Consider the following 27742-nt stretch of genomic DNA (forward strand, 5'->3'; position numbering starts at 1 on the left):
GCAGTTTCTTCTAGACCTTTCTGTTCCGTCGGCCGGCTCGCATCCCTACTACCACCGTGAAAAGAAAAGCGCTCCGATCCATCGTGTTGCTTCCGAGCCCCTAATTAGCGGCCCCGCACATTCCCTCTCGTCGCCGCCACCAAGCAGCTGAGAGCGGCTTAGCACGCTCGCCTTTCATGTGGGGGCTGTGGTTTTCCAGTGGGGAGCAGAGAGATTTGATCCTCCTTGGCCTTTTCCTCCTGTAAGCTTATTATTGTTACAGTTTCGTTTAAATGAATGGCACATGCATGTGCGTGCGCGCGCGCGCACACACTCGCACTCTCTTACAGGCCTGTAGTCTGTTGCTTTCAGCTTTTCGCGCCCCAGCGATAAACGTAGAGCTGCCCCACCATCACACTTGTAAGTTGTAAACTTCTGATATTTAATACACTCATTCAAAACCTCTCCTGCCATTATGAAATACAGTTGGCTGTCTTCTGAGTAAAATCATCGATAACTGTAATGAAGCTCTGCTCTCTTGCGCATACAAGTCGAGCTGGCTATAAGTGAAGCATACAGTTACAGCTCTGATCTTTTAAAGCCTTTTTACACTGCTGGGCTGTTGTGCTAAGGCTGCTCCCAGGCTAATGGTCCCAGGTTGCAGTAACACTGAGAGGTATTTGACTCTGCTGACCACACTACTCAGCATGGCAGTGTGTTGGCTCCTGCACCCTCTGGCCTAATAAACGTATCAACGCATTGGCACTAAATTTTGCTCGAGTTCTAACATCTTAACAACACTAATACTCTGGTTACCTTTCCGCACAGTGTATTACCCGTATTATCCGGTGCAGCTAAAACCAGGGGGTCCCCTTAATAAATGTGCTGGGCTTGGCTTCTAGAAGCCAGTATTACTGCAGAATGGTATCATGCTCCCAGAGCCTCGCATACACACCTATAAACACACCGTGTGTGTGAGTGTGTGTGTGCGTGTGTATACATATTTGAACTTGGGCAGTTTGAGAGAGAATTCGGGGTTAGGGGGGTGGGGGGGTGCTCTGGTACTGAAGCAAAAACGTGATCCTGAATCATGTTTGGACCCTAAGGGCATCTTGCACATGGCTATCTACTCCATGCACACACTGACAGATGTTTCTAACCCTGTAATGAGTGTAGTATGGTGAGGGAGCAGGTGAAGTGCGGTGTGAGCACTCAGTGCTGTTGGCTCTGGGGCAGTGTACAGGAATGCTTGTATCTCCCTGTGGGACAGAGTGAGGGAAAGTTTCTGGGGCTTTAAATGAAACATCCATTATCCTCGACTCCGCCTCCCAAGGGCTCACGCTCTAGTGGGGGTGGACCGAGTCTTAGCTGCATGTCATGCTTGTCATTCTATTCAACACCATTTTATTCTGCTCAGCTGTCTGTGTAGGGTGCTTCCATAGCTTGTATATTTGATTTTAAGGGAACGTCAGCTCAGTGTAGTACAAATCTTTCAGCAGCAGGCACTCCTCTCCCCACGAACACACACACACACGCACACACTTGCACCCAGAAACTCTCCAACACCCCAACATCCACCAGTTTTATTCTGGTATCTATGGCAACCAGATGGTTCTGTGAAAAGCAGAGCCATCAATGTGAGCATGAGGAATCACACGCATTCCTGTCTGTGTACGGCCTCACCGCTCCAGGGGTTCCAGTTTTCACAGTTCTGAAATGCATCTAGTCTCTCTCACCCGTCTAGTGTAACTTACGTGCATGTGTGTGTCAGTAATAGTTATTGTGAGTGTTCCTGGACTATTCTCTGTTTTTGTTGGTGTGTTCTCGTTCTTGTTAGTTCTCTCTCTCTCTCAGGTTTGCTAGCTGGATTTATCCATCCACCTTGCTTGGGCCACCAGTCTAAATGTAGATAGCTCTGCATGGTGCCAGTAACACGAGACTGTATCCTATATTATGTCTGTATATAAGCATGCTAAAAGTGGGAGGCCATCAAGGAGCACTGACCTAACTGTTATCATACTTCACCACTCCTTATTAAATGAACACGCCTTGCTGGTTGACTGAGTGACATTAGTGAATTAGGCTTGTATAGCCTAGGGCCAGCTACGTTAAAGAAGGCGGGGTCGGGTTTGGGTGGGGGGGGGGGGTTAGACGAGTCCAGACCATCTCCTCGTCAAGTTGATGAGGGGGGCGTGCATATTCAACATTCGCTGATTGCAATTATGACTAACAGAACTTGGGGTCCATGGCATCCATGGAGAATGTGATGACTCAGAAACAGACCCAACAACCAATCCTGTAGGTCAGAGCTATAAAAAAAAAAAACACTGACTACTTACAGCTTATGTTTCAAGGTACAGAGGCTAAGGATCTGGAGCAGGAGCCTAGACTTTGTTTTGTCATTGTGCAAACTCCACTTGGGGCTGTTTTCACAAAGCCTGCACCAGAAGGACTTTGGATCTACTCTGCTGCCAGTAATCACTAAATCCAGGGCTGGAAGCTGTTCCTGGATCAGTATGGCTACTTACTGATTCTCTGTGAATTCCATTCGATTGTTTCAATTGTCCTCATTCAAACAGCCTATATGAGTTTAAGATTGTTACAGTCAGGCCCCTGTAGCACTCTGGGTTTGAGCTTCACGGTTAACAGGCACTCTTCTGAGAAAGACGTTCTAAGATTGTAAGAGATCCACATGAAGTGAAAAAGTACTGTGGCTCAGGGTGAGCAGACTGGATAAAAATCACTGCGGTATTTGCAGAAACCCCCCCCCCCCCTGTCTTAGCTGTTCATCCTTCTTATGCAGGTTTCCCATGAATCACCAGATTAGGGAGGCTGAACCTCGAGGAGGATGAAATGAATTGAGAGCTGCTCTTCTCTTCCTCCTCTCATCACCTCATCGTGCTCCTCATTTACGTTTTAATATCCCTACTCTTCTGGCCTGATGTGAAGCATAGCACATGAAGCGTTCCGGCTGGAGAGAGAGAGATGTGGTGGTGGAAAGCGAGAGGGCAAGTTACGAGGTTCCAGAGTAATAACAGCTGCAGAGAGCAAGAGGAAGAGTGAAACTGGCAGGGCTTGACATGGTAGCCTCTCTCTGATGTGTGTCACATCCAGGACAAGGGGCCTGACCAAAGTAGCCATGGTTACAGTGATTTACATTTACATTTTTGGCGTTTAGCAGACGCTGTCTGATAGAGTGACTAAGAAAAAGTGCTCTGTCATCTACTCATAGAATACCTCCTAGCCAGTACAGTAGGTTAGAGTGATCTCTGTGTCCTACACTGTATGATAGTGTAAGTTGTCACTTCATTGAGGTGTTAACATGACTGAGATGTTTATACAGCCCTAGGAGTAACACTGCTGTGGACTCACACATGGTGGTGGTGATGTCTGACCCACTGCAGTTATAACAGGCATCTAACCCCTCCTTCCCTTCTTTCTCTCTCTCTCTCGCGCGCACACACACACACACACACACACACACACACACACACACACACACACACACACACACACAGACACACACACACACACAGACACACACACACACAGACACACACACACACAGACACACACAGATACACACACAGGCACACACAGACACACACACACACACACACACAGGGACACACAGACACACACACACACACACAGGCACACACACACACACACACACACACACACACACACACACACACACACACACAGAGCCTGTAAGAAGCTACCAGGCTAGCCTTTCCTCTGTTCCGCAGCACTTGTTTGCAGAGTGACGGGCATGAGTCACATGACGAAATTGCCTGGAATTCCAGTTTGCACACACCCAGGACCCATGTGCTTTCATGAGGAGAGCTTTCACAGAGCTCTGTGTAATTAGATAGTGTTTAATCCACTTCCTATTTGCACAGAGCGACTACATTTGATTCTGGCTTCGTCACTGAAATTCCGTACTCCTCACCTATTTGAGGGAGGATTGCTGCAGTCAGTTTGCAGTGTTCTGCCCGAAGCTCTCCGCACTCCCGCGCTCATCTCTTCATGCCTTGATTGGCTTCCCTGCACTGAATTGGTGGCCCACATCTCTACCAAGTCCTGCCGGACTCCAACACCTTCACATTTCGCTCGGTCTGCTTCAGTTAAGATCAGATTAACAACCCTTGCTGTGTGCGTTCGAAAAGCGGTACAGTTTGACTGCCTCTTTTGTACGCAGAAATGTTACTGTAATCGATATGTACACCAAGTTTGTTTAGCTAACTCCCCTCTGAATTAACGTGGACTATTATTACAGAGTGTTCAGTGCTTGGTCAAATGAAGCCTCCGCTAATATCTGCGCACGCACGTTCGATGCTGCAGTAAAAGAGCCTCGTGACCAGCGGCTGTGGTGGCAGGTTAAAGTGCAGTACGCTGAGAAGCAGAGACCCTATCCAGATTGGGACCGCACTCCTTTATCCTATGAAGAATCCGGCATGTCCCTGTTAGCATTCTAAAAAAGCTAGTGGTTAGTGCAGTCCTGAGGGGGACCAATGATCCCTTAGTAACTTTAAATGTTTTATTCAGTGCTGAGGAAGCTGAAAGCATTTTTTTTGGGGGGGGGGAAAGCAATCGGACAGCTGCCCTTGGTATTCTTCACACAGCCCTCACCTTGCAAACACAATGGCGCATGTGTGTTTGCCCAAGCATGTGTTTTGTGTGCTTATGGGCTCTCAGGTATGTATGCGCACGCAGCCACCACCTGTGTGCGTGTGTATTTGTTACATTTCTGTGTTGTTTTTCATGCAGGTGTCTATAGAGACTGTATGTGTGATAACGTGGGGCAGGAGCAATCGGCACATGGAAGGAGTGCACTTATGCTTTGGATACAGCATAGGAAAAGAAAAACGGCACAAGTAGAGGATCGAGAAATACATTCAAATGCTGCTGTCTCCTACTAAAGGTTAAAAGACGTGTTTCGAGTTTTCTTGGTGTGTCGGTGACCTCGGGTTCTGCCGCATCATCACGCTGCTGAGCTCAAAGCCGAGGTTTCTGGCGCAGTCCCCGGGGATTTTGGTCTATTCCAGGTCTTAACACACCTCAGCCAGGCAATCTGAAGCCCTTGATTACCTGGTTAATGAGTAGCACAGCACACGGTAACCTGGTAACCCAGGCTGGCTGTGGGAACCTGGAGAATAGCATGCGACCACCTAGTTTGGAGGTTTTTTCCATGCTACTGTGGCTTGGCACACATTGGAAGTTCTGTTTCAGAGATGTAAATACTAAGCAAGAAGTTAAAAAGGTAAAGGAACCATTTTAACAGAAAATCTTCGATGTTGAGCATCACAAGTTTACATACATAGATTATGAGGATATTATATTGTGTGGTCTTAAATTGATAACCTTTGGTTTTCAAATGGTGCATGTAATCGAACTTTTAAAATTTTTTCCTCAAACAATTTGCCCAGTATTTGCCCATTTAGGAGTGCTACAGTCACACCTTATGTTTGCTGTATTTAAAATAAATTAACTGAATTATGATAATACCATGATATAAAATAAAATGACATGACAAGAAAATACCCATTGGGTTCGAACATGAAGCAGACAGGGTAATGAGACCATTATCAAATGCGTCAAACGCATACTGGTGTTCATGCGATCCTGTTTAGAGGTACGATGTGTGGGTGTGTCACGTGTGGATGGGTGTGTTGTGTGGTAATGTGTGGGTGGGTGGTGCTCTGTGATTCAGTTGCATCAGGATTCATGAGAAAGGCTGATGCTTCATTTAGTCAGTGTTGATGAAGGAGGGTGAACGCAAGCACAGACATCTGCTCTGGAACCTCAGCACTGGCAACACACAGCCTGGCAGTCAGCTGGAGCTCATACCTCATATAGATGCGTGCGCACATGTGTGCTCCCACACATGTGCGCACGCACGGGCATCGGATGAGCTGGATTCATGTAATAAATGAAATGCCACCATGGGAGCACAGACTCTGCTATAAAAGACGAGGACTGCATTGTTTACTTGCACTATGTGCGTGCATGTGCATGCATGTGCATGCATGGATTTGTGCTGAGGTGAGTGGGAGCTTTTGGTGGAGTCCTAATTGTATGTGGCCACAGCTGTGCAGGGACAGTCCTTAGCAGGCAGACTGTGTGTGTGTGTGTGTGTGTTCATGTTCATGTGTTCCCTGAGGTTCTCTGTACACTCTGAATACAGTGTTTGCTGCACCTGCTTGCATGCAGTACCACCTAGTTTATCATACTTTAATTGAAACCACCACTTTGGCCCCTACAGTTAGTTCATTACAAAAGCAATGAATGCCTTGCTTGTTAATATTCTACCAACTTTCGAATAAAATATTTCTAGAAGTGCTTTGTGTGTGTGTGTGCGTGCGTGAGTGTGCGCGTGTGTGCGTGTGTGCGCTGAGAGAGACCCAAATTATTTTTAGAAAGTTCCCGTTGAATATTTAGGGTGTTTTTGCACTAGGCCCAAGGTTGCTTGCTTTGCAATTTCGGTATGTTTGGTTAAGTGTGAAAAGCTGTTTTCAAACCCACGAGCAATACAGAGAACCGATTGCTGGTCCTCCTTAACTCTGGCGTGGCCCCCTGTGTTCTCCTCCTCCCCCCCCAGCCGTGCTGCGCGTGGTGTTGCGTGTTTTGATCATTTTGCAATGCGACTGCTTCAACTTATCACATCATTTCGCAAGGAAAGGACAGACGCACGTCTCGTGCTGACCTGCATGGCTAAACACACTCACATGAGAATGGCTCCTTGTTTCCCTGTGTGCCTGCATGTTGCAATGTCATGCATCCACAAAGCATTGTTCTTCAGTGAGTGTTTGTCTCCAAGAGAAATAAAAAAATACTAAATGAATGGACCTATTGCCTAACCTTCATGTGGAAAAGTTACCTATGGAATGGCACAATCAATCCACAATTTGTATAGAATTCTTCTTTGTGAAAGTGAATCAGCAGTAATGAACCTCTGCCCCACACCATTCCAGAATTGGTTCCTATGTGCAGAATGGAGCATTTAAGACTTGTGAAATCATTGTGAAAATGCTCTTAGTGAACGTTTTAACTGCACATGAACATTGAACGCAGCCATGATATGTTCACAGGAGTCATCTGAAAGCTGCTTCAGTAAGACTAAAGGCAGAAACATGTGGATGTCTTTCTCTACTTCAGAGCTCTAAGTGCCTTACGGCTGTGTGATTTAATGTGCCTATCCCCATGTACTCCATGTTTAACTATCCAGACCGTGTTCCATATTTCATTTGGTGTTGATGCGCAGCATTCCACCCTGTTGCCTTCTACTCTCTCCTGCCCCAATTCAGCCAACATGGTCCTCTTCCACCAGAACACCCCAACCCCAACACAGACCACATGCTCCAGAACACCCCAAGCCCCAACACAGTCCACTCCCAGGATGACAAATGTTGCCAACACAGCCTGCTCTCTCAAGAACAGCCGTTTCCCCCCAGAATGACTGAATGTTCCCGTCACAACCCACTCTGTACAGAAAGACGCAGTGCTTCCAAAACTGCCCACTACTATCAAAATGACCTAACACTAGCTGCTACCTAACTGCCTGCTACCTCTACAGTGACTGAGTAGAGCTCCACCATGCAACATTGTTCAATAAGCCACAGTCTGTGACTATGGTAGGTCCTTTCAGCACTCTTAGAACTGAGCAGGAACCTTTGGTCTCCCTCTTGCTGTCTCTCAAAGCGCTTGTCTCGTATAAGAGTAAGAGAAACCCACCTGTAAATAATGCATGCGCTGTTCCGGCATGTGTCGCAGTTGGCCGTGTCCTGCCCGGTCCGATAGGAGAGACTGGTGGAGATGAAGAGACAGGGTGGGTCGTTACAGAGTGTGGGAAGCCAGTTCACCCCAACCCTCAGCCACTCACAGCACACCTGACCTGCTCTCTCCTTCCTGATCGTCAGCTCACAGTTCACATGCATAGACACACAAATGTCAGGTCATGTTAGTAGACACACACACACACAGACACATACACACACAGACACACACACACACACACACACACACACACACACACAGAGAGAGAGAGAGCGAGAGAGATTGCATGTAAACTAATCTTTTATTATTTTTGTCCCACTATGAAGCTTTGCAGTAACTAATGGAACATGATTTTGAGCCATTTTGCTGCTCAGTGCAATATGAATTAAACTGCCTCCAGTCTGTTGGTCCCATCTGCAGATCCCAGTGATTCAGCTCTAACTCTTTGGCATGATCCTCTACAGATGCTGCAGCGTTCTCTCTTCTCCTTACCAGTCGACATGTCATGTGACAAATGCTTAGGGGCCAGTATTTATCAGACTTTAGGACCAAGATTAACATAAACTCTGATCGCACGCCTGTTTCAGGCTAATCTGGCCCATTAAGACACAGTTTAGTAGCTTGGCTTTGTGGGCAATAAGTCCAGCACTGTAGTTCTGAATAAGCAGAGAGCCATAGGTGAATATCATCAGAACCGTAGGAGCTTGCCTGCTGATGGAGATAATTGTTAGCAAATTGGAGATAATGGAGATGGTTTTAGATTCTAAAATGGGGGATTGGGGTGGGGAGGTGGTTGTTGTCACCTGAAGGACCCAGTCAACATCTAGATCAGTGCTTAGCTACCTAAAAAGCACTTTAGTATTACACCGACGGAGCAAAGGTCACTGTAAAACGGTAGTGAGAGCTGATCTTGGGACCATGCTGTTTTTGATGATGTGCATAAACGTTTTTTTCTTTTCACTAGTTTTCTTGTTTTTAAAACTTTTGAGTTATTTAAAACGGTCTGATGGCTGCATGCACTTTCCTCCACTGCAGTCTGTCGTGTGTGGGTGTGTGCTCACCGAGCATGCGTTCTCCCCTCAAACACCTACCTCACGCGGGCAGGTCTGGCTGGTGCTAATAGCTGTTAGCAGAGTGACACAAACCTCCCTTCTCCTGCATGCTGCCCTGCCTAAGGAGTCCACTGACTGGCCCCCTTTGATCTGCCTCGATTTCAGAGGTTTTGTTCAGCACCCGGTAAAAGGATATAAAGGAGTGGGTGCCTTGCCACAGCCCATTTAAATCTGATTTCTGGCCGTTGCTGTGACGGTTGCTGAGTGATGGAGACCTTTTGACCCCTGTACACCCTGCAGATGAAGGGACTAACCTCAGGCCTGACTGAGGATGGACACGGCCGATGAGATGTCCAGGATTTTCACACTCGTGCACACACACACGCACACACATCTTCACCCTAATTCAACTCTACTAAGTGACACGAATACTATCCAGCTTATTTTAACTAACACTTCCTGGTTGTCAGGCTAAACCCCGGTTCGCCGCTAACGATCCGGCTATACTTGGTGCCACCCTGCTGCGCATTGCCACTGCTGTTTGAAAGGTCAAACAGCACAACTCGCCCTCAAACAGATGGACAGCAGACGCCATTTTGGCTCTAATGACTACAAGTGATATCGTAGTTGCTGATGCATGTTTTTTTTTTTTTTCTTCTTTCCCTCTCCAAGGCTGGTTTCCAAAGGCTAATGGCGACAGTGATGTATAGCAGTGCCACTATGGGACCTAGGGGGGAAAGGGCCCGATCTGACGCAGAGCAGAGCTCTGCTGATGGAGATTAGCGCTCCTAGAAGGCAAACTCCGTCTGCCAGCATCTGCTTGGCAGGTGCTAACTATCTGCATTTCTTAATACAAAAACAGACAATAGTAAACTCTTAGTTTTCTTCCAAATGATTGGCATTAGCCAAAGTCACTGGCATGTCTGTGCAGTTCTGTTGCCCGGAAGGAAGAGAGACTTGATTTCTGGGTTATTTGAGTCAACGTTTTTGCTGTCTTAGTCTGTAGAGAAGAAAATTGCGGTACAGTAACACAGTTCATAGTTTGTGCTCTGCCACTGCAAAAGAGGAATCACTGCATACGAACTCTGCGTGTGTGAGGCAGTTTTAGGCATGGAAAATGAATCGTTGTACCAACACGCCATCAAAAACACAACAGCCGTAATTACAGGACCGTGTTCCACCTATAGCCTCCTGTGTCATGGCCCCGTTGCCGCTGGCATTATCTGTTTTTGGGCAGCTTGCAAAAACACTAAAGAATTCTCTCAGGGTACTGTGGAAACAATCCAATGGAATGGAATCCAGTGCTTTCAGAATATACACTGTAGTATTAAAAACATTATTTTAAATGTTCTGCTTAAAAGTCTTGGATGTGTGCCAGTGTAAAATTGCCCCCTTTCATCCTTGCAACCTAAAAAAAAAAAAAAAAAAAAAAAAAGTGTCTGTCTGTCTCCTGTCTGGATGATCTTTTCCGCCTGATGTTATGCTCCTGTAACTTCACATACCCTCAAATCATAGATGCTATCATTTAATAGCACACTCTTTCCTCTAAAGTGTGCTCAAGCAGACCTTACAAAGAGCTAATTACTCTCCTGAGACATTAACGTCATGCAGGTTGTGTGTGAGATCATCTAATTAGTACGTCATGACCAGTTGACAGCCAGCAAGCTGAGTGCGCCATGTCAGAAAAGTATGATTTATGACTTGTGTCACTGGGGGGGAATCGGGTGTTTCACTGAGCATTTGCTCGGTCTTCTGATTGTAGCGATAAGGAGATTAGACCATTATACATGCAAATAAGCATGATTTCATCTTACGAAGATTGAGGAGACAGGCAGATGAATTTAACCCCCCCCGCCCCATTACTCAGATGAACACCTCCTGGGTTGCAAAGCAAGAAGTTGATTAATAAACCACATGCATATTTTAAATGCGATTTTAAAACCCAATTTGCTGAGATGAATTACAATGACTTGTTTTTTTTGGTTTTTTTTTTCTTCCTCTAGAGGAAGGTTAGTTACACACTGATGCATAAGAGCCTTCGTATCCTCTTCTGTTCTTTATGTATCAGTCAGGCCTTCAGTAGTACCAAGCATGTCTGTGAAGTGCCCATGACCTCAGTACAAAGCTCCAGGCTTCTTTTCACTTTACACGAACAAAGCGCCCTAACCCACTTAATGTCAAGTCTTTTTGCTTTTGTTGTGTTCAGTTTTTTTTTTTTTTTTTTTTTTTGGCCTTCATTCATAGCTTTATTTTCTGACTCCCAGATCATGCTAATGCCACAATCACAATCATACTAATGCCCACAGTTGTGTTCCTATAGCAACAAATGGAAGAATAAGAATTGTGTGTGGGGGCATGGGGAGGTACATAGGCTTTCTGCTTTCATCCAGATTCTTTAGTGGTGATTCATATTATTCCAGAGTTCTGCACTCGCATACCGGCAGAGAGAGCTGCCAGTTGACCATTCTGCCTGGATGGACAGGTGACTTTTTTTATTTACAGTTTATTTATAGGCCTCCACATGAGAGCAGCGTTTCTGCACCTCTGGGGAAAGTTGGGTAGCAGGCAATCTACAGGCAGCAGGTAATCTACAGACAGCACTTTTAGTTCACACCATCTAAACCCAGCTTGGAATTCTTGTACAGTGCAGTCAGACCAGTCAGCTGTTCTGTTATCTAACAGGTGCTACTTTGCTTGTCTGCCGTAATGGAGAGGCGTCCATTTAGCTGCTCTTCCTTCAACTGTGTGCATCTATGTGGTGCAGGTAAAGCGGACTCCTCTGCCGGCGTTATTTCCTAGCTCAGGGAATTGACGAGCTCCGTGTGCCCACCCAGGCTTACCGAAAGGGTGCAGTTATAAGGACTGGACCCCCCTAATAACTGTAGTGTCATTCGCGTGCATAATAATCAGTCCTGCTGCTTAATGGTTTAATGGTAGTAGGTCTGTGTATAAAGAGTCTAATATGAACTTGTAGTCACATTGGAGTAAATTTTGACATATACATCTGTTTTAGGCTTGAAATCTTAGAGTAACTTAACACACAGTTGCAGAACTACATCTGGATAGTTCTAGGTGTAAAATAAACTAAAACTAAAACTTGGTCCTAAAATAAAATAAATGGAATAATAGTGAGTGAGTGAATGAATGAATTAAAGTACAGACAGATTAACATTTGTCTTGACCCCATTTGACCTGTGGATAAACTCTGCATTTCAGTTGACCATTTAGATCCATCCTGGCTGTTGGCTTTTCAGATATGTAATTTCTTATTGTTATAAATCTTTTAATACTCAATTTCATCAACAGAGCAGCAATTTAGCACCGGGTTTTTACGAAACAGCTCGACATGAGATCAAAAAGACAATATCACCGAACACCCTCGATTTCGTGAGGGAAATCAGACCGGAAGATAATTGCATGATAACGTAGTTTCCCGCGACTCACCCTTCTCGCAGTGCTTCTCCTTTTTCCAGCTCCTGAATAACTCCTAGCAGAACCTTTATGGTTTCCTGACTCGAGCTGATCATGCTCTCCATGGCCTGCAGCTGTGCTTTTACGTCCCGGTCCTGATGGACAGGCACGATCTGCTTGCAGGTCTCGCTGTCCACCTGCAGAGTTCCCACCCTTGTCCCACCCTCGCACGAGGGTGCCGGCATGGCGACGGGTGCCGCGGCGACGGAGGCCGCCGCCTCCTCCATGGCCTGCAGGGGCCGGGCGGAGAGCATCCCGCTGTGGCACTGCGCCTGTGTAGTGCAGCCTGTCCGGGGCAGCGTCTGCACCTGCAACCCGTTCAGCTGCAGCTGCTGCTGCTTGCGCTTGCTGCGTGCTGATGGGCTCTCCAGGCACTCCACCTGCGTCAGCGAGTTCCACGCTATAGGCCCCGTCACCTTGGAGGCGGGGTCCAGCAGGGCCCCTCCCCCGACACCGCCCCTGTCCTCGGAGTTGAGCAGCTGCCGCTTGCCTGGCTGGTCCGGCGAGTCCAGGTCCCTCTGTCCGCTCTTGCGGTGCTTGCTCCGCACCGCGCACACCTGGTAGTCCGGCTCCTCGCCGTCGGGCCGAGTCCTGTCCGCGCAGTCCGTCCGCCGTGGGTGGTGCTCTATAGTGGCCACACACTCCCTGGTGTGTGGCAGAGCCCTGGTCTTCCGCACGCTGCAAGACGGCCCCGAAGGGCCGCCCCCCTCGGCTGCCTTTGCCCTCTTGACGTCGACGACGAAGCCGTCGTCCTGGTCCTTGTAGCTCTCGGTTGCGGCAGCGTGCTTCACTGTGTGGCTCTTCTTCCTCTCCAGCGGGAAGGTCTGGTAGCGCTTGCGAAGGTCCGGCGATGTCTGCACGCCCGTGCTCTTGGTGACGTTGGGGATGGACCTGCGTGCGGGCACCGTCATGTACTTGCGGTAGGCGCTCTTGTAGGGCGCATGTGTGGCCCCCTGAGCCGCCGCCTGCTCGCTCTGCGCCTCACAGATGTCTTTGAAGCGCACCTGCAGGGCTTTGTTGCGCTTGCGCACCTGCCGGCTTCCGTCTGACGAATTTTTCACCTCCAGGGCCATAGAGGGCGCCGCCTCCGAGTCTGACTCAGAGTTGGTGAGCATGCGTTTGCCAACCTCTTTGCTCACCATGGTTCCTGCCAGGAAAAATTATGCCAGAAATTAAACATGAGTTAAATATGAACACTCTTTAACTCTTTTTCCAAAAAGGCAGTACACACACGCACACAAACACACACAAAAAACAACAAACCCCCCCCCGCCATATATTTTATCGTGCATGTGTGCGCAAGTATGTATTAGAGGACTTTTGCACGAGTTGTCATGTGTCATGTCAAGCACCCACTCAACATCCTGCTGTGACATTTTACAGCTGCATCCGTTGCTTGCCAGCAGCAGCTGGCAAAAGTCGGCGTGGTCCTGTGTGTGTGTGTGTGTGTGTGTGTGTGTGTGTGTGTGTGTGTGAGAGAGAGAGTGAGAGAGCTCTTCCCTCAGCCTCATTCACTGTTTGTGTGTGTGAGCGTGAGAGAAAGAGTGAGCTCTTCCCTCAGCCTCATCCTGTGTGTGTGTGTGTGTGTGTGTGTTTGAGCTCTTCCCTCAGCCTCATCCTGTGTGTGTGTGTGTTTGAGCTCTTCCCTCAGCCTCATCCTGTGTGTGTGTGTGTGTGTGTGTGTGTGTGTGTGTGTGTGTTTGAGCTCTTCCCTCAGCCTCATCCTGTGTGTGTGTGTGTTTGAGCTCTTCCCTCAGCCTCATCCTGTGTGTGTGTGTGTGTGTGTGTGTGTGTGTGTGTGTTTGAGCTCTTCCCTCAGCCTCATCCTGTGTGTGTGTGTGTGTGTGTTTGAGCTCTTCCCTCAGCCTCATCCTGTGTGTGTGTGTGTGTGTGTGTGTGTGTTTGAGCTCTTCCCTCAGCCTCATCCTGTGTGTGTGTGTGTTTGAGCTCTTCCCTCAGCCTCATCCTGTGTGTGTGTGTGTGTGTGTGTGTGTGTGTGTGTGTGTGTGTTTGAGCTCTTCCCTCAGCCTCATCCTGTGTGTGTGTGTGTGTGTGTGTGTGTGTGTTTGAGCTCTTCCCTCAGCCTCATCCTGTGTGTGTGTGTGTGTTTGAGCTCTTCCCTCAGCCTCATCCTGTGTGTGTGTGTGTGTGTGTGTGTGTGTGTGTGTGTGTGTGTGTGTTTGAGCTCTTCCCTCAGCCTCATCCTGTGTGTGTGTGTGTGTGTGTGTGTGTGTGTTTGAGCTCTTCCCTCAGCCTCATCCTGTGTGTGTGTGTGTGTTTGAGCTCTTCCCTCAGCCTCATCCTGTGTGTGTGTGTGTGTGTGTGTGTGTTTGAGCTCTTCCCTCAGCCTCATCCAACTGACAGTAATATTGATGACGCTGATCTCAGAAGTGTTGTCTTAGCCTGTGACTTGTTTGTCATTGACTGTTAATTGCATCTCTTAATCTCGCTCCCCTTTCTGAGGTGCACGCATGCTGGGAGAATGATGGCAGTTGTGGTGGCGCTGCTGCTGAAGTCCCTGTATGTACGTCGGGGAGAGAGGGAGAATGGGAAAGAGTGAGCAGGGAAGTGAAGTGCAGAGGAAGAGTGAGGGAGAGAGAGAGAGTAGAAGGAGTGAGGAGAGATGCAGGGGGCAGTGGGAGCCATCTGCCTGATGATTTAGCAGATTTGCCCTGCTCTTTTTCCAGAGTAGCTTTCAGTTATTACTTAAATATTTTGTTTATGACTGAGAATGCACATGCTTTTAAATAAATGTGGGAAGTGAATTTCCTCTAATTATTTTGTGAAGTGCTCTTTCTGCCCAATAAAAAAACACAAGAGAGTGTGCCACTGGACCAATAAATCTCCTTTCTCTTATAGGTAAGCCCTCCACTCTCTTTTGGCCATAGACCAACTGCAAAGGACCCAGACAAGCTGATAGCTCCCTGAGCTAACACACTCTAATAGACTGCAATTTCCCTTCTGGTTTAGCTCTTTATTTGCCTCAGAGAAGTCTTACAGCTGCGTTCCTGAGGACTAACGGGTCGGCCATTTTAAATACTCTGTGCACTGTTATATTATGCCCATTACCCTTCATTCACTCATTCAATAAAGGCTCAGAGGGAGGGATGGAGGGATATGGTAAACGAGTAGTGACAGATCCTCAGCGTCTCCAAGCCTACTCTCTTATCAGATCAATCTCATCTGCTGATATCATTAACAGGCTGTGGCTTGGTGCTCAGACAGAGATGGACCTCGGTGGGCGGACACGCACGCGCACACATTTACAGACACTCATATGCACACTAACAAGCATGGCTCGTCTAACTGGCCTAAGTGCTTAAATATACACAGTTACAGGTAACCAAAGGTCATTCAAGTTGAAAATGAATTTATTCTAGAATTTTTTTTCCCCTCTTTATAGGGACCACATTTACATTTATGCCATTTGCAGATGTTCTTATCCAGAGCAGCTTACAGAAGTGCTGTCATCTACTAATCGAATGCATACTAACCAGTACAATAGGTTAGAGTCCAAGATACCACTGAACTCAGATACTGTAAGTGCTGATGCCTAGAAAGAATTACAAAATGAGCACAACATAAGTGCAGTGCCAACAACAATAAGCTCTAAGATGGTTTAGCAAACTCATAATAATACAGGATTAGTGGTCATTTAATTACTGCACGAATAGATGAGTCTTCGGTCTGCATTTGGAGACTGCATGGAGAAGCTGATTCCACTATCTGGGAACCAAGACAGACGAGAGTCTTGATGCTCGTCATCCATGAGATTCGACAGCGTTTCAAGCAGAGCTGCACTTCAAGTTCAAAGTGCTCGAGCCACAAATTGGGCTAGTTTACCAATACTAGTTTATCGATGCCCGTTCTCTTCTGAAGGTTAAGGCAAATGCTATGAATTATTCAGAGTAGTAAGAGCCTTGCAGTATTACTTTTCAACAAATTAGTCGTGGTCCTCTAGCTGGGAAAGTGCTTTGTTAATGCAGTCAGGGTGATGAGGTCACTTTTTTTTTTCTTGTGGAAACAATGACGCGCAACAGGCAATTCTTCTTTGCGCCCTTCGTGGCTTGGACAACCATAAAAAGGGAGAAGATTAGAAATAACTAGAGTGGAATATGGCAGTGAACCAGGACCCCATTCACAGCTGGTGTTATCGTTGCACCAGACAATCTGATCACGTGTGGACTGCTGCCACTACTGTCAGAGTACCAGAGAAAAAATGTCTTGCCTGTGTCATAGTTCTAAACACAGCGAATGGTTTTAAGTTGCTTGCTAGCTAGCTAACAGCAGTGCAGTGGTCATGAATAGCGATCATAAAGTTGGAGATGCTTTCGAGACCCACGAAAGTACCAGGCGTAGGCGACGGACTACCTCGACTGTCCGCTTGTGGCTGTAGTTCCCACGCTCCGAAGTAAGGTCTTCTCAGGGCATGTTCGGGGGGGGGGGGACAACTGTAAACATTCTCAATTTCACTACGCTTGCCTCCTTCAGGCCGTCCAGGCTGAACTGCGTGGGCTGCTTAGGCCCCAGTGTGAGTAAACTAACTGCTGTCTCCCCACAGTGTCTTTGTTCAGTTAGACAAACTGCCCTGGGTCCAGCAGGCACTTCTGCTCCACTGTGTCTGGACCGTCCAAACCACTGAGTCTGTTCTGAGTAGTGCTCCCCCGCCTCGGTGCCCAGCTTTAGGCCAAGTATTAGAGCGAGAGTTTCATTTATCTACCTGACAGAGGGAACTGCATTCCGCTCCTCCTCCATCCCTCCCTCCCACAGGCACTGTGCGTTTGAATGCACAGGCCATTGGATCTGCATTCAGAGAGTACTCACGCTTTTTTTTTTTCCCATTTATCCTCCCTTTCCCCTTTCCAACTTCTCTATTGCTTCCAAGTGAACAGACTCACAAACTCTTCATCTGCGAACCAAACATGACATCGCAAGTCACATATTGCCCAGAGTCCTCTCTCTCTCTCTCTCTCTCTCTCTCTCTCTTTCTCTCGCTTTCACTGTCTCTCTGACTCTCTCTAACCAAAGCTCACTTTCTTTACACCTTGCTCTCCAAACCAAAAAAGGACCGCTCATCACATTCTCTGTCTAAGCGGAAAAGAGCATTTGATGTATGACTGTGGCCTGCTTCTAGAGCTGATTGAATCCCCCTGATGATTAATGTTTGAGAAGCTCTTGGTTTTATTACTCTCGCCTCTTTTTATAGCCAGTCCCTTTGCACTGTAGTCCGGGGTGCCTCTTCGCACATCCCGGTGGTGGCGTGGAGATTGGCATGGACGTCCCGGGGTTGTTTTCCTCAAAATGGCCACGCGAGGGAGTTTAGACCATTTCTAAAAAAGACCGTCATGGAGATCAGTGTGAGGTCTAAGGTTCCAGGGTGAGAAGGGGTCTGAAGAATACCCTCTACACTTTTAATGAATTCTTTGGACTTGTAGTCTTGACAGGGTTCATGGAGTTTCTGGAATATTGTGGAAAGTCTGTCCCACACATAGGAAGTCGGTTTCCCGTGGATCATTTTTGGATCAGTTCAAAGAAAATTGGGGAATTTTGTTTGTAGCATCTTTAAATCTGCCGATTTAAAAACGGCCAATTATCAGAATGTTATATTTTCATGCGTTTCCTGTATTGTGTGAGGTGTGTATTTTATTTTTCCTCTCCAATGTAACAAAGGTGGCCTGCTTTTCTGTTCATTATAGGTCATGGAAATTCAGCTTTTTAGTCTTTCACAGTCAGGGAAAAATCAGGCAATTTGCAGTGGAAACCCTTAGAGTGGAAACCCTGTGTTGAGGGTCAGTAAAGCAAAACTCAACTTTTATCTGGTATTTGGTGTGCCACGGACTGGTTTCGCGGGGGAGTCCTCGCACCGTGACGTCATGCTTCACATCTGCCATGGAACAGGAAATCCCTCTCTTCCTGATTGTCTTCTATCTGGAACAGGTTGTCTCGAAACGCTGCCACTGGAATAGCAGAGCACAGCGCGCTCTCTCGCAGACGGTGCGCAGGTCGTGCTAATCCGGCTTTGGCTCTGGCCTTCTCCCTTTATTTTGCTCAGCTGGCGCTGTTCTTTCACTGTGATTAGTGTTGCTTTCCAGTCTGCTGTACAGGACAGTGATCCAGGGGGGAGGTGTGGGGAGTTAACAGTAAGAGAACGTACACGAGGTTCATATTTGTGTGCTGGTGAGGGTGACGGGAAGAAGTGAAAAAGATGATTTTAAAATTGTTTATGTAATCCTTTAGGGAAAATGATGATGTGCAGGGGGGGTGGGGGTGAGCATTGTGTATGACAGCAATCTTTGCTACAGAGACACACGCACAGCACCCCACTGCTGATGCTCTGAATCATTACAGTGTCAGTTCATCACGCGGTAATCCTGTAAGATGACTAGGTTCTTGCTAACGTGGGATATGAGAGGGCTGAGCCTCTGCTGGTTATGGAAGGTGGGCTTCTCAAGGCTCATGCTGCTTCACTGTTTTAGCCTGTAATGTGAGCTTTCTCTGTCCTTCCATTAAATGTCATCTGTCAATAACAAAGTGTGCTCAGGTGGAAAAGGGGCTATTGTGCGCTGAGTGGAAATCAAGGACATGGGCATGGTCCCTGCCCACCTCGTTGAACCTCAGCACAAGGCTCAAAAAGTGATACTTTCACGTAAAAAAAAAAAAAAAAAAAAAAGCGCATTTAAAAATCAGATTTATGCCATGTTTTCAGAACAGAAACCTAGGGCTTAAATCCATACATTCATAATAGTTACGTAGTGGTCCGTTAGACTTGAGGTTCAAATGTCTCTCATTTGGCGTGTGTGCCGATCACAGCCAGGGCAGATTGCTGAGGATGGTGTGGCGGTGGGGCCTGTTGGCTGTGGGGTGTCATATAAGTTTGTTAGACTCTGTGCCCGAGTTTCACTGCTGCTAACGCATGTCTCAGAGATGGCGTGTAATGACATCTCCTCTGAGTCACTGTGGAATAGGAGCGAAAAACATCAGCAAGTTAGCTATGTAGACTGCGATAAGTGTGTTGGAACACACATGCACACAACCGCAGTGGTGGTGAGGAGTGTACTAATTCAGCTGCAGTCTGATGGAGAACATCTGAAATATCCTAGTGAGGTGTTTGGCAGGACGTTTGGTACAGTTTCTAAGCAGAAACAATGGATTTCACCTTTTGTAGAGGTTGACATGCCAGCATGTTTTAGCTTAACCAATTACATTTTCTCCCACTACATCAGAAGCCCAAGCTCTCTGATCGATGATGATCTCTCTCTCCCTTTCTCTCTCTCTCTCTCTCTCTCTCTCTCTCTCTCTCTCTCTCTCTCTCTCTCACCCATTCCTCTGTCTCTGTCTCCACGACTGTCCCTGTCTCACTTGATCAGCTATTAGGAGCTGAAATCAGATGGGTAAAGGAACCCCTCCCCCCTACTGACGGTCTGCTCCACAGCGAGACATGCCATTAACCTAACGAGAGTGAGCCGGAGATGAGCGTGGATACGGAGAGGCAGATCGTGGTGATAAGAAATATAGAAGGATAACAAGAAGAGGGAAGATGTATGGTGCGGTACATATCCATCCAGACCAGGAGGTTTCTCGCTGCAGGAGGAAGCTCCTTAAGTCTGCCGCTTACCTTCAGTATGACTAAGCAAGCTCACCAGAACAGCCTTCGCTACGCAGCATCACATGCGTCTCTTTGCTGCTATAAGAATGAATGAAAGTAACAGTAAACGTGGCTCTTGCCTCTAATCTCCTGAACTGCTGTTTGAAATTTAGGAGACACATCTGACCTTTACCTGCCAGTGTCATTTAGCAGTGGCAGTAAATATGACTGAGATTTTTTGGATTTTGTTCCTAATTTTGATTTCTCACTAGAGTTTTAGACTACAAGTCTGCTTTTTATTTGATGTATTTTTTTTTTTTGCTTGAGTCTGATTATAACTGCGTTTATATTCGTGATGAGTCTGAAATGAACTGGCTCCTCCTACTCCCACTCAACTGTTAATTGGTTGCCATTGGAAACCAGCTAACCACGTTCCTAACGTGAAATGGTTCTCGTTCACTCGTGCAGAAGCGGAGAGAGAGGGAGAGATGCAGCAGCCTGTAGGTTTACCCCTTGCCATCCCATGACTCACTACATGTATGTACATGCGTGTTAATGCACGTGCACATGTGCTTGTGGGAGCCCCCCCAATCCCCAGTTAAACAAGGCAAACATCTTTCTGTGGCGTGTCTGGTGCTCCCCTTAGATATACTTCACACTCGCTCGTTCGCCAAGCTTCTGTTTCATTGAGAAACCATGTAGTCACGCTTGTGTACGCAGTGTGAAGGTATTTGGATGCCGACCTGGTTTGTGTCACACTGGCTTTATACTCTAAGGTATTGGATTTGAAATGAAACAGTAACTGAGGTTAAATGTCAGAATGTCAGTTTTAATTTAAGTTTATATTGTAGTAAAACATATAGCAATCACATTCACAAGGCTATATATATAGATATCTATCTATCTATCTATCTATCTATCTATCTATCTATCTATCTATCTATCTATATATATATATATAGATAGATAGATAGATAGATAGATAGATAGATAGATAGATATATAGATAGAAAGAGAGAGAGAGAGAGAGAGAGAGAGAGAGAGAGAGAGTCAGGGGACCATAAGTAATGACAAAGATTCTTATATAAAACTTATGTTTAGTGCTTGGTCACAGCGTTTGGATGTCGCCAGACGTTGGCGGCCTGCCCCAGCAACCCTCTACCAGGCCTGTGATTACGCCATTTTCAGCTCCTGCTTGTTGTGGTGCTGTTTTCAGTGAAGTGCAGGTTCTCTGAGATTGAGGCCAGGTGACTGACTGGACTCAAGAGCACTTCACTTGTACTGGGCCTCCAACGCTCCACAATTTCTTAAGTACGCGGGGTTGCATCACTGGCCCGCCGATCGGTTTGGACCAGTGAGCCAGACGTACCCAGCCATCAACGCTCCAGTGCACATTAATCCTCTTTGCATACATCTAAGAAACACGCAGTTATTTAAGATAAATAAACTGTAAACTGACCTTTGTTTTGGCAGTGTTTTTTTTCTCTTGTGGTGAGCCTTTTCCGTGTATGTTGGATATAAGTGTGTTCAATCAGTGCTGGTGTTTGTTGAGAGTGACGTGTAACACTGCCCGTCCCTGTCCACTTCCCAGGCACCAGCTGTCGCATGCTGGGGCAGGTCAAGGGGAGACAGCAGGTCAGGTGTCTGAGCTGTGCTCTCCGGCTGCTGGGTTGAGAGAGAGCACAGCTGGCCTCGAGCTTAGTCCAGAGGCCATTTGAGCTGTGCTCTCCGGCTGCTGGGTTGAGAGAGAGCACAGCTGGCCTCGAGCTTAGTCCAGAGGCCATTTGAGCTGTGCTCTCCGGCTGCTGGGTTAAGAGAGAGCACAGCTGGCCTCGAGCTTAGTCCAGAGGCCATTTGAGCTGTGCTCTCCGGCTGCTGGGTTAAGAGAGAGCACAGCTGGCCTCGAGCTTAGCCCAGAGGCCATTTGAGCTGTGCTCTCCGGCTGCTGGGTTAAGAGAGAGCACAGCTGGCCTCGAGCTTAGCCCAGAGCCCATTTGAGCTGTGCTCTCCGGCTGCTGGGTTAAGAGAGAGCACAGCTGGCCTCGAGCTTAGCCCAGGGCCCATTTGAGCTGTGCTCTCCGGCTGCTGGGTTAAGAGAGAGCACAGCTGGCCTCGAGCTTAGCCCAGAGCCCATTTGAGCTGTGCTCTCCGGCTGCTGGGTTAAGAGAGAGCACAGCTGGCCTCGAGCTTAGTCCAGAGCCCATTTGAGCTGTGCTCTCCGGCTGCTGGGTTAAGAGAGAGCACAGCTGGCCTCGAGCTTAGTCCAGAGCCCATTTGAGCTGTGCTCTCCGGCTGCTGGGTTAAGAGAGAGCACAGCTGGCCTCGAGCTTAGTCCAGAGGCCATTTGACAGTGTTAGAACTGTCGCCAGAAACCAAACAAAGCATGCAGTCTGACCAGTGTCAGCCATATTCTACTGATGCCAGATGCTCAGATGCACTTTACACCTAACCCCCCCCCCCCCCCACGTTGTGTGCATACGCAAGCATGAGTACACTTACACTCATGCATGTACATACACGCATATGCAGCCACACACCCACACTCAGTGCAGAATGGTCTCAGGTGTGCTTCATCACTCTTTAGTATGCTGTATCTCTCTCTCTCGTGCTCTCTCTCTCTCTCTCTCTCTCTCTCTCTCTCTCTCTCTCTCCACCCACTCCCCCGTCTCTCTCTCGCCGTAAGGCGCCAGGCAGAGAATAGGGCTCTTAATAAATAAACCCATTACCACATGAAAGCCATCGTCTGGCCAGGGTGGACACATCAGGTTTGTGTTGGCGGCTGTCCGGTGTGTGCTTGCATGTGCTTGTGTGGGTGAAAGAGCCCTGAGCGTGGAGACTACAACCATGTTCTTATTCAGTTGTCCTAGTCTGGCTGCTGTTAGGCTGTTTCCTGTATACCAGGAAAGTCGTGCCCTCACAAAAACGGCACTGTTCATACAATGCCACCCGGCACCTCTGTTTGTCCTCCATCTTTCTTTCTGTCTACACCCTCCATCCCCATTTTCTGCACTCGGTGTCTGCCTCACTGTGTTCTGCACCCCACCTGCCCCCTCGCCCAGGGGGGGTGATCGTATCAGAGCAATGAGGTGAGAGGTTAAATGTGTGGAGGGGTTGTGTGAAGCTCTCTGTGAACAACAATGGAAAACTGAGCAAGGAGATGGACAGACACGCACGCATGCACACGTTGTTAGTTTTTGGCACAGAGTATGTGTCTGTGTGTATGTGTCCATGTAGTTTTAAAATATATTAGTACTGCACTCGGGGGGGGGGGGGGGGGGGGGGGGGGTGCAAAATGTAAGGCTTTGGACCGAGGGAGGGATTTGCTGCTTTTCTCTGTGAGTGCAGCCTGTGGATCATAGCAATGCATTAATCTAGATTACTCTTCACTAATCTAGATTACTATTCACTTAAAGATTCTTCATCAGGACTATGGACATGAACAAACAGCAGCAGCTTCACACACACACACACACACACACACACACACACACACACACACAAGTGCGTGCTCACGCATATGCACGCACGTAACCACGGATGAGAACACATCCTCAACCTGCACATGTTTGCTCTGATTCTCCTGTACTATACACAAGTCTCAATACTGTATCCCTCTCTTCACAACTCCTGCTTTCTTTCCTGTGAGCTAGTACAACTTGGTTCAGGGTCATTCCAAAGAGAAGTAGCAACGCCGCGAATATCTGTGTGATCTGCATTTGAACGGATTTGTACCACAACGATCAGATATAAAAACAAACCTGTGGTTTTATTCCAGCCAAATCCTGCCTGTGAGAGCCAAAGCACTGAGCTAGCAGGCATTCCTCCAGTCCTGGGCTCTTTCCTATTCACATGAACGTGATGAGTGCGTCCGGGCGACAGTCACGCTCGCTGCGTGAGACACTCATCGCTCCCACTGGCCGCACTGCAGCCCGGCGGAGGGAGCACTCGCGTTCCAGCTGTCACATCTGCTCCCAGGGACTGAGTGTCCCCACGGTAACCGCGCGATTACCAATCCCTCCAAGCGAAACTCCGTCCAAGCTGGCTCGGCCGCGGCCAAAAAATTGGTCGCCGGCCGCAGGATGACACGTGCCGGCGGATCGGAGAGGAGAAAATCCTCCACATGACACTTCCTATCAAAACACCTGCCTACTGTCTTCTCGCTGCTGCCTCATGCCTCAGAGGTGAGGAGAGCAGAGGGGATGAGAGAGGACTGAAAGAGAAGATGGGAATGGGGGGGGAGGGAGAGACAGACAGAGAGAGAGAGAGAGAGAGAGAGAGAGAGGAGAAAGAGACACTGTGTGTCACTCACCTCCAGATGCAGGTCACTGATGGTGCAGAGACAGAGCCTGCTGCTCTGGCCAGAGCATGTCCCCCCCTCTGTGCCAAGCTCCCGGTGCTTCAGTACAGCAGGCTGGGTACGGGCAGAGGGCAGCAGAGCAGAGAGGGAACGTGAGTGGACAAGAGAGGGGCCAGAGGTGCTGCCATGCTGGATGCGACTCGTCAGACGCGGGCAGCTCGTTAGACACTTCCCCTCGACCGGTACACATCCACGGAGAGAGAGAGAGAGAGAGAGAGAGAGAGAGAGATTCCAAACGTGCAGAGTTTTCCAGAATCGCCTCCTCCGAGCCCTCCACCAGCACGTCTACGCGACCCCGGCCCGTGCGCACGCTTGCTGGCACGCACACACGCACGCACTCGCTCTCACTCGCACACACTCGGAGCAACCGAATGACAGGCAGCGCGGGTCTCTGGCTCTCAGCGACGGCATTTGCTCACATGCGCGGGAGGATCGTTCTGTGGCTGCAGCTCTGTGCTCTCTGAGAGACTGAGTGTGCGCGTGTGTGTGTGTGTGTGTGTGTGTGTGTGCGCGTGTGTGCGTGCGTGTGTGTGTGTGTGTGCGCGCGTGTGTTTGAGTGGGGGGGAGGGGAGGGATGAGAGTGAGAAGGAGGGAGGGAGGGAGGCGTGTGTGTGAGGGGGCTGGACTTTGCCAGGAAAGTCCAGCTCTCTGTGGTTAGGCTGGCGAACTTGCATATCTGCAACACACATCTGCTAATCTCCCTGAGAGTGAAACAGATACTTCCCTGTCTTTTATTGCTGCCTCTCATTCATACACTTCATGATACACACACAGAGATCAATGACTTTATGGAGAGTGAAAATGGAAATGATTGAGTGTGGTGAGCATGTGATTGAAGATCGTCTTTGTGGATCAGAGTTTGCGATTCTCTCTGCAGGCAGAACCCTGGTGCTTCAGTGAGCTGCTTCTGTTTTCCAGCAGCGTTTGAGCATTTCAGCCCCTTTAACACGTACTTCACAGCTGAATTATTAACGCGGACTTGTAGTGCGTTCAGGACGGTAGCTCGTTCAGTTCTTGGTGGTGGTGTGCTGCTTGCTTGCTCTCTTGCATTTAGCTTTGTACATGTTCACTTTTGGAGAAGTCATGAGATTTGTCATTAGCCTCTTAGTTAAACTCAGTGTTTATACAGAGAAGCTTGGAAACTAGCCCAGTAATTCATCTCCTGTTGGGTATGCCATGCTGATCCATCTCTGAACTAGTGCGCTATTTGCTGATCTCTTCATGTGGAAGTTTAGTTCTAAAGCAGGGAGATGTCTGCAGCCTGGATGAATTACTGTACCACTCTTATCTGTTCTCCCCAAGAGCTCTTTTGCAAATTTACGTCAAGTTAATAATTTTTCTGCCAGAATCCTGACACACACTGAAGAAATGCCTCTTAAATCCCTCAACTGGTTCCTAGTACCTTTTAGAATGGCACTGAAGGTTGTCTTATTCACTTTAAGGTATCTTCATGGTCGTGCTCCTCTCTGTTGTAGGAGTGTTAGCCAGGCCCAACCTGTAACGCAGAATGGGATATCACTTTTGCATTTATCCTTCTGAGAGCTTCACTTAATGACTCAATTAACACTTCAGAAACAAATCTAAGGATACATCTGTTAAACCATGTTAAGCATAATTTTCTTCTTATTAATTTGTACGTTCTTTTTGTAGTAGTAGTAATAATAATAATAATTATTATTATTATTATAATAAATATAATAATAATAATAAGAATAAGAAGAATACAGCTGGTAGCTGTGTTGAGGTGATGGATTTTTTTCTCATATACACTTCAACAGGAGACTGTCATTAACCTTGCTGTGTCATTAAGTGACATTTCTGCCGTATTGACTGCAGTTCTATCTTACGCTCCTTTTTTAACCCTGACCTGCCAATTTGCCATAACGGCCCTGGGCCCTGGTTCATCTGATTTGGTAATCTGAAATGGTAATCTCAACCTCCTCGTCAGCGCTCGGTCTTTCCCTCTTTATTCTCTCCATCATTCTCTTTTCCCTACAGTAACAAAAATGTATAGTAATTGTGCAATTCTAAAAGTGCTCCCAGGTTTTGTGTGATGCATGGATGTGTGCTTATATAATGCATTGATCCCATCTACTCTTTACAAAACCAATTTATAATGCCTAAAATTGGAGCCAGTGTGTGTGTGTTTAATAATTTCAGAAATGTATTGCATTTGAAAGGAAATCACAGTTGTTTCTGTGAGAGAGATTGAGGCTCATCATTTTGTCATTTTGGTTGTCTTTATTCCCATTTTAGTCAAAAACACGCGCGCACACACACACACACACACACACACACACACACACACCTGCTGTGGCAAGTGTGCTGTGTGTGGTCTGTCAGTCCCACCATTCACTGTGTCAACATTCTCAGCAACACTGTCTCCTAGGGCTTTCAGCAGGCCCAGCTCAAGGTGAGCTTAAGCCAATATTTGCTTGTTCGTGTGTGTGTGCGTGTGTGTATATACACATGAATTTCCTGTGTGGACAGGAAAGTGCTAGGCTGTCAAGTGCTACTGAAATTCCCATTTCATAACTCATCATGAAATAAAACATTGAAATGGATCTTGTTTTAGTATGGTAGTCTTATCAGGCATTTGGTGACTTGAGGAATTTAGGCATTATGTTGGTCATTTTCAAAAAATGGGTTTGCTTTTAGCGTCTGCACTAAATCTGCTTGAATTAGACAGGCCATGAGTTGTTTTACTCTTGAGTAATTTTACTGTTCCAAAGTGTTCATAGGAGTATGTCTCTTAGATTGTATGTTATACACAGTTCTTCATAGCACCTTGAGTCTATTCTAATAAACTTATTCAAAATGTACCTTGAGCAGTGGGAGACAGGAAAAAAGAAAACATTAAAAGATTTCTGTATCTGTCTCTGTGCACACATCAAACCCCCCCACCTACACACACACACACACACACACACACACACACACACACACGTGTGATAGGGTGAAGATACCATGTCTGTTAGTAAACCCATTGCAGTGTATAGTGCACTATATGATAACTTTTCTTATGTACCCTCTGTTGTTAGAATCTATCTTAAATCACTGTGTGTGTGTGGATGTTTCAACACAGTCCAGTGTAGGGTCACTCTGTCCTCTCACCCAACAAGCATGACTTGCTGAGTTGGAATGCAAAGCGACGATAGCTTTGTATTCAACATACACGGCCTGCTTGCACACACAAAGCTCAAATTGCAGCTTTGGAGGCGAGCTGTGCATTGCCCCGTGTCTTCCAGCTGGCCCCATGAATGAGCCTCACCGTAGCAAGACTTACCACTTCAAAAAGCTCTGCATCAAAGCAGCCTGTAGTCTACAGCATATCAGAGTTCGCCAAAAATGAGAGAGAGGGAGAGAGTGAGACAGTTAGACTCTGAGGTTCTGAGCGTGCTGTGGTACAATTGTACCTCAGTCATTCTTGCAATTGGTCCCCATCTCCTGTGTTTGGGGGTACAGGCTCTCGTGCTGGTTTTCCAGTCTCTGAGTGTCTGACTCTGTGACTCCTGCCTT

At 47.4% G+C, this 27742-nt stretch overlaps 2 protein-coding genes across 6 annotated transcripts in view; one reads left to right on the forward strand and one right to left on the reverse strand.

Moving 5' to 3' along the window:
* The window catches only part of insyn2a (inhibitory synaptic factor 2A), a 36649-nt gene extending 10113 nt beyond the window's left edge, over positions 1-26536 (reverse strand). For both annotated transcript variants that reach the window (XM_027017490.3, XM_081697210.1), the window contains exons 1-3: positions 24176-26536; positions 12255-13428; positions 7717-7788 (exon numbers count right to left, since the gene is read on the reverse strand). In XM_027017490.3, coding sequence (XP_026873291.2) covers positions 7717-7788; positions 12255-13423 — 1241 coding nt within the window. In that variant the 5' untranslated portion in view covers positions 13424-13428; positions 24176-26536. The remainder of the gene's footprint in view (positions 1-7716; positions 7789-12254; positions 13429-24175) is intronic.
* The window catches only part of dock1 (dedicator of cytokinesis 1), a 182581-nt gene that overhangs the window by 80202 nt on the left and 74637 nt on the right, over positions 1-27742 (forward strand). The gene's annotated exons all lie outside the window — the stretch shown is intronic.

Source organism: Electrophorus electricus, chromosome 15 (genome assembly GCF_041902795.1).
Source record: "Electrophorus electricus isolate QZ-2024a chromosome 15, ASM4190279v1, whole genome shotgun sequence".
Taxonomy (NCBI): domain Eukaryota; kingdom Metazoa; phylum Chordata; class Actinopteri; order Gymnotiformes; family Gymnotidae; genus Electrophorus; species Electrophorus electricus.